Source organism: Vicugna pacos, chromosome 22 (assembly GCF_048564905.1).
Source record: "Vicugna pacos chromosome 22, VicPac4, whole genome shotgun sequence".
Taxonomy (NCBI): domain Eukaryota; kingdom Metazoa; phylum Chordata; class Mammalia; order Artiodactyla; family Camelidae; genus Vicugna; species Vicugna pacos.
The window spans coordinates 22,190,565-22,203,610 of record NC_133008.1 but is presented as its reverse complement, the minus strand read 5'-3'; the positions used below and the strand labels follow the sequence as shown (position 1 = coordinate 22,203,610).

At 58.0% G+C, this 13,046-nt stretch overlaps 1 protein-coding gene and 1 non-coding gene across 18 annotated transcripts in view; both read left to right on the top strand.

Moving 5' to 3' along the window:
* The window catches only part of MYO9B (myosin IXB), an 84,969-nt gene that overhangs the window by 71,125 nt on the left and 798 nt on the right, over positions 1–13,046 (top strand). For 7 of the 17 annotated variants that reach the window (XM_072947425.1, XM_072947422.1, XM_072947418.1 and 4 more), the window contains 18 exons: positions 221–293; positions 473–594; positions 2,125–2,258; positions 2,509–2,699; positions 4,110–4,208; positions 4,325–4,498; positions 4,602–4,643; positions 4,854–4,965; positions 5,794–5,867; positions 6,378–6,570; positions 6,696–6,824; positions 7,067–7,172; positions 7,451–7,582; positions 9,039–9,162; positions 9,623–9,670; positions 10,020–10,162; positions 10,833–10,960; positions 11,081–12,530. In XM_072947425.1, coding sequence (XP_072803526.1) covers positions 221–293; positions 473–594; positions 2,125–2,258; positions 2,509–2,699; positions 4,110–4,208; positions 4,325–4,498; positions 4,602–4,643; positions 4,854–4,965; positions 5,794–5,867; positions 6,378–6,570; positions 6,696–6,824; positions 7,067–7,172; positions 7,451–7,582; positions 9,039–9,162; positions 9,623–9,670; positions 10,020–10,162; positions 10,833–10,960; positions 11,081–11,496 — 2,440 coding nt within the window. In that variant the 3' untranslated portion in view covers positions 11,497–12,530. Of the gene's footprint in view, positions 1–220; positions 294–472; positions 595–2,124; positions 2,259–2,508; positions 2,700–4,109; positions 4,209–4,324; positions 4,499–4,601; positions 4,644–4,853; positions 4,966–5,793; positions 5,868–6,377; positions 6,571–6,695; positions 6,825–7,066; positions 7,173–7,450; positions 7,583–9,038; positions 9,163–9,622; positions 9,671–10,019; positions 10,167–10,832; positions 10,973–11,080; positions 12,531–13,046 lie in introns of those variants that run through there. The other 10 variants (XM_072947431.1, XM_072947417.1, XM_072947429.1 and 7 more) reach the window with 8 other exon arrangements.
* TRNAI-AAU (transfer RNA isoleucine (anticodon AAU)) lies at positions 1,810–1,882 on the top strand. The gene has a single exon. It is a non-coding gene; the product is annotated as a tRNA-Ile (tRNA).

The window sequence follows — 13,046 nt, the reverse complement described above, 5'->3', positions numbered from 1 at the left end:
TGCTAGGGCAGGCTTTCTCAGCCTCAGCACGGCAGACCCGTGGGGCCGGCTTATCCTCTGTGGTGGAGGCCGTCCTGGGCTCTGTGGGGTGCAGAGCAGCATCCCTGATTTCCTCCCACCAGATGCCCATTGCACCTCCCTCCCCCAAGTGCAGTCCCGACAACCCAAAATGTCTCCTACCACCCTCATCAGTAAAAGCCACATTTCTGTGATCTCGCAGGGAGAGGCGCATTTCCTTATCCACGAGCGACGTCTCCAAGCTCCTCCAGTCCCCATCCCAGACCAAGACTCAGGTAAACGTTCAGGCTGCAGCGCTCACCCCTGAAGGTCCAAGTCCACTTCCGCCTCCACTGCCCTGGTGCCACCAGAAGGGAACAGTGGATAGAGTACACAGTGGCACCAGGACCCCCGCTTTCCCTCTAGTGAGGCCACCTGCCCTTGCTCACCCAGCCCTGCTCTCCTACTCCTACAGCCTTCAGCCGAAACCGTGGACGGGGAGCCTGGCACCAAGAAGCCGACCATCCAGAAAAAGAAGTCAGGCGATGCATCCTCCGGCCCAGATGCAGGGCTGTCCCCAGTCTCTGCTGACTCCAAGTAGGTGTGGGCTTTGCGGTTGGGCTTGGGCCTCCAGAGGACACCTAGGGTGTCCAGGTCCTCCAGTCCCAGAACAGTCTGATCTCCTAAGCCAATGGCATTTACCAAGCTCAGTCGGGCAGGCATTTGCTTAACAGTTCCGTGAAGAGAAACCCAGAGCCCGGGCTGTGGCCGCATCAGGGTGAAATGATTCCCACTGAAGCCTCGAGTCAGCCTGGGCCACCTCCTCTCAGTCCACAGACCTGGGAACCCCTCCTGGGTCCTTACGTAGCAAAATCTGTGCCAAGGCTCTGTCCCCAGAAAGCCCCTGCCAAAGTGCTCTGGACTGTTCACAGAGCAGAGAGGTGAGGCCGTGGGACAGGGGAGCTGTGACTCAAACATGGGACAGCAGCCTGAGGAAGGTGATGAACAGGCTGTGGTGAGAGGCAAACGAGGTAGCTTCAAACAATATGGATTGACTCTCACAGTTCTGGAGGCCAGCGGTGTGAGATCAAGGTATAGGCAGGGCCGTGTCTCCCTCTAGAGGTTCTTGGAGGCTCCAGGTGTTCCTTGGCATGTGGCCACATCCTCCCAGTCTCAGCCTCTGTCTTCACATGGCGTTCTTCTCTCCTCTGTGTCTTCTCTTTTTCTGTCTCTTATAAAGACACTTGTCATTGGATTTAGAGCCCATCCAGGATGATTGAGAATCTTGAGATCCTTCACTCAGTGTGTTAGTCCATTCAAGCTGCTGTAACACAATACCACCGACTGAACTAGAGGCTGGAAGTCCAAGATCAAGGCACCGACAGATGAGGTGTCTGGTTCATAGACACCTTCTTGCTGTGTCCTCACATGGTGGAAGGGGCGAGAGAACCCTCTGGGGTCTCTTTTTATAAGGGCACCAATCCCATCCCTGGGGGCTCCACCCTCATGACCTAATCACCTCCCCAAAGCCCCACATCCTGATACCATCACGCTGGGGGTTAGGCTTCAGCATACCAATTTGGGGCAGACACACACATTCAGTCCATATCATTTAGGCATATCTCCAAAGACCCTTTTCCCAAATAAGATCACGCTCATAGGCCCTGAGGCTCAAAACAGACATCTCTTCTGGGGGACCACCATGCACCCCACTACATACCCAGTATCCACAGCACACAATTTGGTGTTTATTCTTCCTGGGTTTTTTCCCCTAACCTTGTGCCCATAAAAACATCTCGCGGGGAGCGGGGTGGCGGGTATAGCTTAGTGGTAGAGCACATGCTTAATGTGCATGAAGTCCTGGGTTCAATCCCCAGTTCCTCTGTTAAGGGGAGGAAAACTTGGGGGGGCAGGGAGTAATTTTTTTAGATATATGAGAATGGGGTTCTGCCTGACATCTGCCCAGCCTCTTGCCCTTTCATGTGACTCCAGCTCCACCTTATTTGCAGTAGCACCCCATCCCGATAACCAACAAAGGGGCCATTTCTCTTTACAGTAAGTTGACCCTTCCTTTGGCCTCACGTCTGCTTTCATTTCCTGAGGCTTAAGGCTTACTTTCTCCTACAGATCCACATTTAAGAGACTTTTCCTGCATAAGAACAAGGATAAGAAATACAGCCTGGAGGGCGCAGAGGAGATGGAGAACACAGCACCTGCACACGTTGTGCTGGAAGCCGCCACCATGAAGAAGAACCTAGAAGGTGGGTCGCCCGCAGCCTCAGGGACAGACAGCAGAGCCACCGGGGTCCTTGAGGACCATCCCCAGATGCAGCCTTGAGTCAGTAGCTGTGGGCCCAGCCCCAGTCACAGGCTTCAGGGCTGGTCCCCACCCCCAGAGGTACTTTCTGGCCACTGATCTCTATGTGTGGCGGGGCCCAGCCCACGCCCCAGAGGCCAACCCACATCCTCCCCAGGAACCAGCTCTTACCAGCCTCTCCTTCCCCTCAACAGCCCCCTCCGGCTACCAGCACCGCCACACCTTGGGCGAGAAGCACACCAAGGAGCCAGGAGGCAAAGGGAAGAAGAACCGAAACCTCAAGATCGGTAAAATCACAGTGTCAGAGAAGTGGCGGGAGTCGGTGTTCCGCCAGATCACCAACGCCAACGAGCTCAAGTACCTCGACGAGTTCCTGCTCAACAAGGTGGGCCGCCTGGGCTGGGCCTGGGTGCTGGGGGGCAGGGCTCAGGCAGAGCAGCCCCGAGGCCCTCCCAGAGGGCCATCACCACCTGGCAGGGCTTTCCCAACCGTCACACCAAAATCCTTACCTGGCGGGAACAGAAAGTCCAGGTCCACAGTTGGCACATGTGGCAAGTTCTGGAAATGAGATGCTGATTCCTAAGTTTGGCATCAGCTGGCTTTCTGCAAAACCCAGCCAGGGCTCATGATCACTTGTAGCCGACATTCATCTTGCTTGGTGAGGATACTTCTATTTCACTCCAGAATGTGTGTCTCATCACGGGGGCTGCACAGAACATGTGAGACTGTCCCAGCCGAAGTTGGGACTCGCCCCATCGGACTTGTCTAGCGCATGCCAGCAAGTCACACGTGGGTTGGGCGCCCAGCAGACGCATTTTTAAAGGTTTTTTCTTTATTTATTTTAACTTTTTTTATTGTTCTTTTTTTTTTTTTTTTTGAATGGAAGTACACTAGGGATGGGGATTGAACCCAGGACCTCGTGCATGCTAAGCACACACTCTACCACTGAGCTACACTCTCCTCGCAGCAGACGCGTTTTATCCAGCGGTTCCTTCCCAGGAAGTTTGAGCTGTGCTGTTGAATGCACTCAGTGTGCCATCTCTCAGCACCCTGGGCGGCTGCTCACTTTCTCCACATGAGGAAATACTGGCATCCAGAATAACCCTCCCAGCAGGGCGCCGGACACACCCACCTGCCCCCAGGCTGCCCCTAGGTCCTATGGCCTTCCCTTGTCCTGCCCCTCAGCCATGGCTGACCCGAAACAAATTCTTTTATTTAGAATACACTTTTACAGGATACGTTCTGTTCAAGGCAGTGATGGAGCACTTAACTGCAGCTGTGGCCTGCACTCGGGGTATTCTCAGTCCAGGCGGCAGGCAGTCCCACAGCAAACAGAGCGGCATTTGAGAGCTTCAGAGGGGGACAGTGGCAGGCTGACAGGGACAGTAAGGGTTAGGACACCCTTCAGAGGGTAGAAATGTGACGAAATGATCAGGCCATTTAAGGCAGCCCCAGTCCTGGGGTGCAGCCGGGTGTCGAGCATCTGTGAGGGACAGCAGGAAGAGCCCCAGTTAAACCAGTGGTTCTCAACGATGGGTGAGCCTGCCCCCAGGGGACACTTGGCAACATCTGCAGACTTTTTGGAGCGCCACCAGCATCTGGTGGGTGGAGGTCAGGGGTGCTGCTCAGCACCCACAGTAAGTGACGCAGAGAGACCAGGGTTGGCAAGGGAGACCAAATGTTTCCCTGCAGGCCCAGGACAGCCAGGGAGGGACTCGGGACAGGGCAGAGCGGTGACCACCCAGATGCCCAGCCCAAGGCAATATGGGATCAGCGCCTCTCCCTCCCTCTCCAGATAAACGACCTGCGTTCCCAGAAGTCTGCCATCGAGAGCTTGTTCATCGAAGCCACCGAGAAGTTCAGGAGCAACCTCAAGACCATGTACTCCGTCCCCGTACGTGGAGCCCCCAGCCACAGGGAGGGTCTCCACAGCGACCCCCATGCCCTCCCCTGGGCACCTCCCCCCTGCTTCTGTCTGTCCCTTGGGGGTCACACCCTGCCTTCCCACAGAATGGGAAGATCCATGTCGGCTACAAGGACCTGATGGAGAACTACCAGATCGTCGTGAGCAACCTGGCGGCTGAGCGCGGTGAGAAGGACCCCAACCTGGTCCTCAACCTCTTCCAGTCGCTGCTAGACGAGTTCACCCGTGGGCACACCAAGAACGACTTCGAGCCTCCCAAGGTAGGTGTTGCCACTCCGGGCAAGGGTCCCAGCACCAGGGCGTTGCCGGGGTGGGGGCGTTCCTGGGGGCCCGCACAGACCTGGCGTTTTTGCTCCCTCACAGCAGAGCAAAGCGCAGAAGAAGAAACGAAAGCAGGAACGCGCTGTGAGTATGTGTGTGCACATGTGCGTGCACACAGGTATGAGCATGTGCGTGTGTGCGTGTGCACGTGCATGTGGGTGAGCGTGTTTTCCTGCCCAGCCTGTCATGAGTGAGTGGCCCCTGGTCCTGAGATGCCGCAGGCCCTGAGCGGCCCCTGGGCCACCCCACTAGGGGTCCACCTTCCCCACTTGGCTCCCTCCTCCGCTGCTCCAGGTCCAGCAGCACAACGGGCATGTGTTCGCCAGCTACCAGGTGAGCATCCCGCAGTCGTGCGAGCAGTGTCTCTCCTACATCTGGCTCATGGACAAGGCCCTGCTGTGCAGTGGTGAGTGCCCCTCCCCCACCCCTGATCACCCACCATGCCCCCGATCTCCCCACCCCCCTGAGCCTTCAGCAACGCCCCCACTCCCTACTGTGTCTTCTGATCTTCCACCAAACCTAACCCACCATGCCCCCAACTCCCCACTGCACTCTCTGATCCCTCCTACCCCCAGCCCTGATCCCCCACCATGTCCCCAGCTCCACATCATGCACTGGGGCCTTCACCCCAGCTAAGGGCAGATCTTTCCAGAATACTGCCCTACTCACTCAAATCCCGCACAGTCATCTTGGGGCAGGGCTGGGTTTTCAACTAACCCTGAGGCCCTCACCCAACTCTGCAGCCTCTGTTCTACACACATACCTGGGCAGGTCACCCTGTGTCCTACCTCCCGGCCTTTGTTCACACTGCTCCTGCAGCCTGAACTGCCGGCCCCTGCCCCATGTGTCAGGCAAGGCCAGTCAGTCCCCACAGGGACCTCAAGAGGCAGGTGCAGCCCATGATGACCCAACTGGCCCACAGTCAGGCAGCCAGGAGGTGGCCAAACTCAGATGGGAACTAGCAGCCCCCAGAGGCCCAGGCTGGGTCTAGCAGGCCTCTGGCCCATCTGTTTTCCTGCCAGGACCAGTCAGGGCTGACTTTTTTTTATCAGGCCAGAGTAACCTCCTCTCCCCTTGGTGGGCTGTGAGGAGCAGCCCGCCATGTCACATCCATCATAACTACCCAGGCAGTTGTCACTGTCCTGAGACATAGGGACAGGCAACCACTGGAACCTGGGGACCCTGATGTGCTGCCGGTGACCACCCTCTTCCCTTCTCAACCATGATTTCCTAGTGTGCAAGATGACCTGCCACAAGAAGTGTGTGCACAAGATTCAGACCTACTGCTCTTACACAAGTGGGAAGAAGGTGAGCCCACGGAGGCTAGGAACTTTCCAGAACCCCTGGGGGAGGCCGTTCTGAGAGACTTGGAAGAGAGTGTGCTGGGTGCAAAGCCAAAGCTGGGTGTCAGGCGAGAACAGGGAGCTGGCAGGAGGGACTGGTCCCGCAGCAGAGCATACCCCCATCCTGTCAGAGCTCCAAGAGGCCCCCCAGGGCAGGGGCCAGGCTTGTGTGTGCACCTCAGACCCTGGCCCTGCTCCTCCCTCCTCCAAGTGGAGGGAAGCCCCCCAACCCTGCACATCAGGGAGGTGGGGTTCTGAGTGCACAGGCTGCAGCATGAGCCAGATTTTGCTGCTCCAAGGGGGCTGTGGGTCTTCACGTAGGGACCCACTGCCAGTGGCCATCAAGCAACCTCCACAGTTTGGCACCCCTGGCAGCTGTGCCAGAGAGGGACAGAGGCCACAGAGGAGGCCTGGTGGGGTGACAGGAGGACAGCCAGCCCAGGCCTGACCCCTACCTGAATCCCCGTCATTGCAGATCGAGCCAGGCACTGAGCCGGGCCACTTTGGCGTCTGCGTGGATAGCCTGACCAGCGACAAAGTCTCGGTGCCCATCGTGCTGGAGAAGCTCCTAGAACACGTGGAGATGCATGGCTTGTACACTGAGGGCCTCTACCGCAAGTCAGGGGCCGCCAACCGCACGAGGGAGCTCCGGCAGGCGCTGCAGACGGGTGGGTGCTGTGGGACATAGGGGCTGTGAACGGGTAGGTGCAAAGGGCCAGCGGACACCGCGTAGGGCTCAAAGCTCAGCCCTCCTGCCTTCACTGTGCTCACTGGGCCCCCGCCCTCCCGACAGACCCCACAGCAGTCAAACTGGAGAACTTTCCCATCCACGCCATCACCGGAGTGCTCAAGCAGTGGCTGCGGGAGCTGCCCGAGCCCCTCATGACCTTTGCCCAGTACGGAGACTTCCTCCGTGCTGTCGGTGAGTCCCACAGCTGTGGCAAGGGTGGCGGGTGGCAGCGGTTGGGGATCAGAGCCTCATGCATTTGCTATGGCCAGTCGGGGAGGAGGGATCCTGGTCACAGCTGAGAAATTGAGCCCCGGGCTGGGGCCAGGACCCCTCTGTGGCCTTGCATTCTTGCCCCACACCATGGGAGGTTCCTCAGTGCCCTGAGGCCCGTCGAGGTGGGGCCTGCGGGGAGCTGACACCCAGGGCCCTCCTAGAGCTGCCAGAGAAACAGGAGCAGCTGGCCGCCATCTACGCTGTCCTGGAGCACCTGCCAGAGGCCAACCATAACTCCCTGGAACGGCTCATCTTCCACCTGGTCAAGCAAGTGCCTGCCCCGCTGCTGCCTACTCTCTGTGGGGGGCTGACGTCCCAGAGGGAGCCCCGCCACCACATTCTCTAGGCTGGTGTTCTCTGGTGGCTCCACACCAGGGCATGAGTCCGTTTTGGGGGGGTTCCAGGAGGGGGCCCCAGCTTCTTTGTGGCACCTCTCCGTCCTGCAGAAGCAAGCATTTCTTACCTCCCGGCTACAGTAACCCCTGGGCTCTGGACTCTGGTCTTGGGGCTCCCTTTTCACCCCCTGACTGACACCTGCTGCACAGGGTGGCCCTGCTCGAGGATGTGAACCGCATGTCACCCAGCGCACTAGCCATCATCTTCGCACCCTGCCTCCTGCGCTGCCCCGACAACTCGGACCCCCTGACCAGCATGAAGGACGTCCTCAAGATCACCACGTGAGTACCAGGACCAGTGGGCCCCCCGTCCCCACCATGTGCTCAGGGCAGCCCCTCCAGGGACCCCACAACTAAAGAGGAGAGCCTGCTCCAGAATCCTAGGACGGCTTAGCCTCAGTAGTGTGTCAGTGTGCCTGCAGAGAAAAGTCTGGAAGAACAAACCAGATCACAACGGCCCGAGCAGGTGTCCTGAGCACTGGGGTCCTAAGTAGACTTAATTTGGTCTCTCTACTTTTCTTTTCTAATGAGCATCGTGACTTTTGTACTAAAACCGAACTTCTAGCAAAGTCCAGATGTGTGACTGCTGCCAAGAGCGGCAAGCGGGAGGACTCTTCTGACAGATGAGGGACAAGAGGCAGCCCAGCCTCACGGCCGCATCGTGGGGCACACACACCCAGACACAGGTGGAGACATGTCAGCGTCTCTCCTCAGGCAGCAAGAATGTTACTTCCCAGTTCTTTTGAGGGTGAGGAGCAGACAGTGAAGCCAGCAGCCAACAGAAGCAATTGTCTCAAGGTGCCTTCTTCCCCGTAAATGATCTTCAAAAGTTCTTCAAAAGAACTGAGGAGGAGGTCATCAGACATCAGTCACTAAGGCGGCATTGTTCAGGCTGCGATTTATAAAAATAAAACGTGTCGCCCTAGGCGGTTTCACGAGGGAAACACGGGAAGGCCTGAGAGCTATGCCTGACAACAGGACAGCATGCCATGTACCCCAGACCATGCCCTTCGAGATTCACAAACAGCAGCTGTCAGGCAGAAAGGAGAGGAGCCCAGTGTGGCCCCCACACTACCTGGGAAGCGAGGTGGTGGGGACAGATTTGCTTCCAGCCTCTTCCAGTACTTCTTTGGTCCTTTTTTTCTTATGTGGTCATATGAAACCTGAACCAGACTGCCTCTCCATGCAGGCTGAGTCCGTCCTGTCCCACTACACCCTCCCCACCCCGGACTGACCATTCCTGGTTGAGTCCCACTCCTGGCTGGGTCCTCCTGGGTACTGACCACTCCAGGCTGAGTCTTCCCCAGTACTGACTACTCAGGCTGGCCCTGCCCACTGAGCAGGTGTCCTGGGTCCCAGCACACTTCCAGAGCCCTTGGGGCCAGCTGCCTGCAGCCCCTGGGACAAATCTCCCAGCCTCCCAGCACCAAGCCCCACCCTGCAGGGCTCCTGAGGGGTCAGTTCACTGTGATCCATGGTACTGTGCTTCCTCCTTCAAACAAGGAGGCTTGTCATTAAGAGCGGGACTCAGGCGCAGAGAGGCGGAGTGAACTGCACGAGGTCACACAGTGAGTGAGCTGGGGCTGCAGTGGGAGCCGCAGCCTTGTCCATAGCCCTGCCTGGTCTCTGGGTCTCTTGGCTCAGCCATCAAGCCCCAGTCTTTGGCCAGCACCTCCCTAGCGCCAGGCCCCCCACGCGGGCCCTCCCCGGGGCAGTAGCTGAGTCACCTTCTCCACAGGTGCGTAGAGATGCTGATCAAAGAACAGATGAGAAAGTACAAAGTGAAGATGGAGGAGATCAACCAGCTGGAGGCTGCTGAGAGCATCGCCTTCCGAAGGCTCTCTCTCCTGCAACAAAACGCTGTGAGCAACGCAGGGCGGGGCCTCGGTGGGAGTGGCCAGTGGGTGGGGCTTGGGTGTTGGGCGTGGTCTCACTTCTCCGCCCAGTACATACTCTCAGCACACCCTTGGCCACAGGCAGCCTGACCTGGGGCCGATTCCTCACCTTGGGCAAATGACCACCGTCCTAGTTCGCCTGAGGCCAGCTGCCCCTCTCAGGAGTGGGGGGTCTGTCACCCACTTGGTGGTGGTCCTGGCCATCCTCCAGCCACGTCCCTTACTGACTTGGGTCCCGCCCACAAGGAAATGTTCCCACAGCAAAAGAGACCTCACACTTGGGGGTGGAGGCATAAGGAGCCAGTCCTGGGCTCCTGTAGGAGGACCCTGTCCTTGTTCCTGCAATCAGATGTGGCTCTGTGCCCATGACTAGTGCCTATGTCCTGGTCATGGCCCTGTGGTCACCCTCTCTTCATCTCTCCCCCAGCCATGGCCTCTCAAACTGGGGTTTTCGTCTCCCTATGAGGGGGTCCTGGTATGTACAAGTATGGGGGTCCTCCTCACATGTCTCCCAGTGCAGTGCATGCTGAGGTTCCCCTCAGGCCCCCTAGGGTCCTTGTAGGATAGACCAAGCATGTCCTAACCTTCTGGAAGTGCATGCTGGGGGAGGCCCGTTGCCCGCTGACTGCCTGTGCTGAGAATGACTAATCAGCCAAGTGCCAGCCACCCGGTCCCTGCATGATCCCCGGAGAAGCCTCACTAAGCCCAGCTGTCCACGTCAGAACTAACCTCCCCAGAGCTGCTCCGACCACCCTCTCTCTTCCTGTGAGCACCGACCCACACCCACCAGAGGGGCTGGCCAGACCTGCCGCTTCTCTTTGCAGATCAAGAGCCCTAAGACCCGAGGGAGCAGCAGTGGTGGCCTGGAGGAGCTGGGGGTGCTGCCGGAGGAGGAAGTGGCTGGTGGTGATGAGGATCGGGAGAAGGAGATCCTCATCGAGCGGATCCAGTCCATCAAGGAGGAGAAGCAAGTGTCTCTCTGACCCCTTGCCACCCTTGGCCGCCATGTCCGGCCCTTCCACTACTGGGCATCTGGCTATTAGGAGGCTGACAGACTAGACTCAGTCCCATGGTCCAGTGCCCACCTCATGGGGTGCTGCTGTCCTAAAACACAGCCTAGGGCTCTGTTTAAAACCCCTGCTTGACCACAGGGAACCATGGTGGCCCATAGGAAGAGAAGGGCAATGGAGAGGTGATGCCTGAACTTTGTCTTAAAGTTGGCCTTACATAGGGCGACCCCCTACTTTGTTGTCTGGTCAAGATGGAAGTATGAAGGAAGATGCTGTTAAAAAATTATGCCAGGAGAACAGGTGTAATTCGGGCCACCTGGGCATCCAAGTCTTAGGAATAGAGTAGGGTATTTCAGGCAGAGGGAGTGACATGTGCCAAGGTCGTGAGGCAAGAGCTCTTCCCTAGCTCAGTACTAGGCCAGATGCCTGGCTTTCCTCAGCAGCCTGACACCTTCCTCACATGAGCTGAGGGCATTTGGGGCCCAGTGTGCTTTTGGGTTCAGGTTTGGGGTTCCATCCAGGACCAGGATGATCTACTCTGTCCCCTACTGGCCTGGCACTTTTCCATGGGGTGATCATTCATTATGGGAACAGCCTTGGATATTGTGACCCCCCCCCCATCCCCAGGGAGGACATCACATACCGGCTGCCGGAGCTGGACCCTCGGGGGTCCGATGAGGAGAATCTGGACTCAGAGACATCAGCCAGCACCGAAAGCCTGTTGGAAGATCGGGCCGGGCGGGGGGCCTCGGAAGGTCAGTATTAAGGTAGCGTCAGCTTTTTTCCTTCCCGTATCCACACCCAGAAGGCCCCAGGGCGAGGGTCCATTTGCTGGCCCTGAAGCTGCAGTAACCCTGCCATCTGTCTCTCAAAAGGGCCCCCCGCGCCTGCTCTCCCCTGCCCTGGCGCGCCCACCCCGAGCCCCCTCCCTGAGGCAGCCGCCCCTCCTCGACGAAGGCCGTCGTCCTTCTTGACGGTCAGAGTGAAGACCCCCCGGCGGACCCCCATCATGCCCACGACCAACATCAAGCTCCCGCCCGGCCTGCCCTCCTATCTCCCTGGCCGGGTGCCGGGTACCCAGGAAGCTGCTGCCCTGGTGAGGCGCCGAGAGCCGCCTGCCCGCCGCCCGGACCAGGTACACTCTGTGTATATCACACCCAGTGCTCACCTGCCTGCTCAGGGCACTCAGGAGCCTCTGGACAAGGATGACCGGCCACCTGGGGCCAAGCGGAGGTACTCAGACCCCCCGACCTACTGCCTGCCCCCAGCCTCGGGCCAAGCCAATGGCTGAGGGCCCACAGCTGCTGGAGTTCACGTGTCCAAGGATGGCCCGGTGCCAGAGCTAGGCACTAGCGCTCCAGAGTCAGCATTCAGTGGTCTGAGAAGGATCCGGAATGAAAAGCTCCAAGAGCGATGCAAGGTGGGCACTGGCTCCAAGTGAGTCCAGGCAGGGAAAGGCTGGCGGAAGCCCAGCCACCCTTGCTGAGCCCCCATGTCTCACAGAGGCGCCCGCCCAGAGCACTGAATCATGGCGGGCAGCCTGGCATCTCCCAACTCCCCTTTTGTATGTTTTTACGGTAACTGTTTCTTTGTGCGTTGTTTACATAACGTTAAACTGTAACAGCCTTAACAGAAGACCAAATTGTTTTTTTATATGTGTATGTACAAACTTTTTATTAATGCCCTGCACCTCCCTTATAACCTGGACATGAGTCTTCAGAGCAAAGCCCACACAGCCATCAAGCTTCAAAAGCTCAGACCCACGCTGAGGGATAGCTTGGAGGGCAGTCTGAGGGCCAGGACTCTGCATGAATTGTTTGGACACTTGGCACACCTGACTACCCCAAGTCTGTCTTGGACTCGTACTCTGGTCCAGCCAGTGGCCACCTGGCCAATGTGCATTCAAGGGAGCAGTGGAGCCTTCCGTGATGATGACTATTGGCTGGAGCCAGGACCTGAGGTGGTAGGCAGCCTCCGTCCAGGCACCATAGACCTCACATCCCAGGGAGACTCGACTCGAATGTGGCCATCACTCCTCTGTCTACTGTGACCTGGACCCAGGAAGCCAGAGGAGGCCGCCCTTGGCACTGTCCGCCCAGTGTGGCAGAACAGGAGCCCAAAATTCAGGACCACTCATGGGTGGGGAGGGCAAGGCCTGGGGTTGTACGTCCCTACAAGTCAACAGTGACAGCTTAGGCCTCTGGCATCTCTGGAGTGGGGCTCCCCTCTGAGGCTCAGCCCACTCTCCAGACACCTGAACACATGGCCACAGGTCTGGGACCAGAGGCACCCAGAGGCCACATGAAATAAAGAAAAAGTGCCTGAGAGGTGTCTGCCTGCAGTTGCTACTCAGATCAGCTCTGGGTGGGAATAGCGGGTGGGGGTCAGCCCCATCATGGCCTCAGCCAAGTGGGGTGCAGGCAGGGGATTGGGTTCCTTGCTTAGGAGGACCTCCCTTGTTCCTCCAGCAGACTTTGCTGTTGGAATTTCATACATACTCTTCACACAAGGGGGGTGGGCTTTGCTATAAGGGCTTGTTTATTGATCCTGGGAGCTGCCTCCTGTCACACCTAGCCTCTCCCCAGCAGGGGCTTAAATGTCAGCTGATGAAGCCATCTGCCGGGAAGAGGGGTGGGTAGTCAGTTCCTGGTGGACCTACTAGAATCAGAACCACTACTACCACCACCCCCAGCAGAGGAGCTCCCAGGTTGTAGTCAAATGGACAATTGTGGGAACTGGCTGGCACGTGGGGCCCTTGGGGGCAGGAGAGTTGGAGACTCCAAAAAAACCTGAGTTTAGATGGTACATGCTGAGGAGTTGGCAGGCTTGTCCAAGGCCACA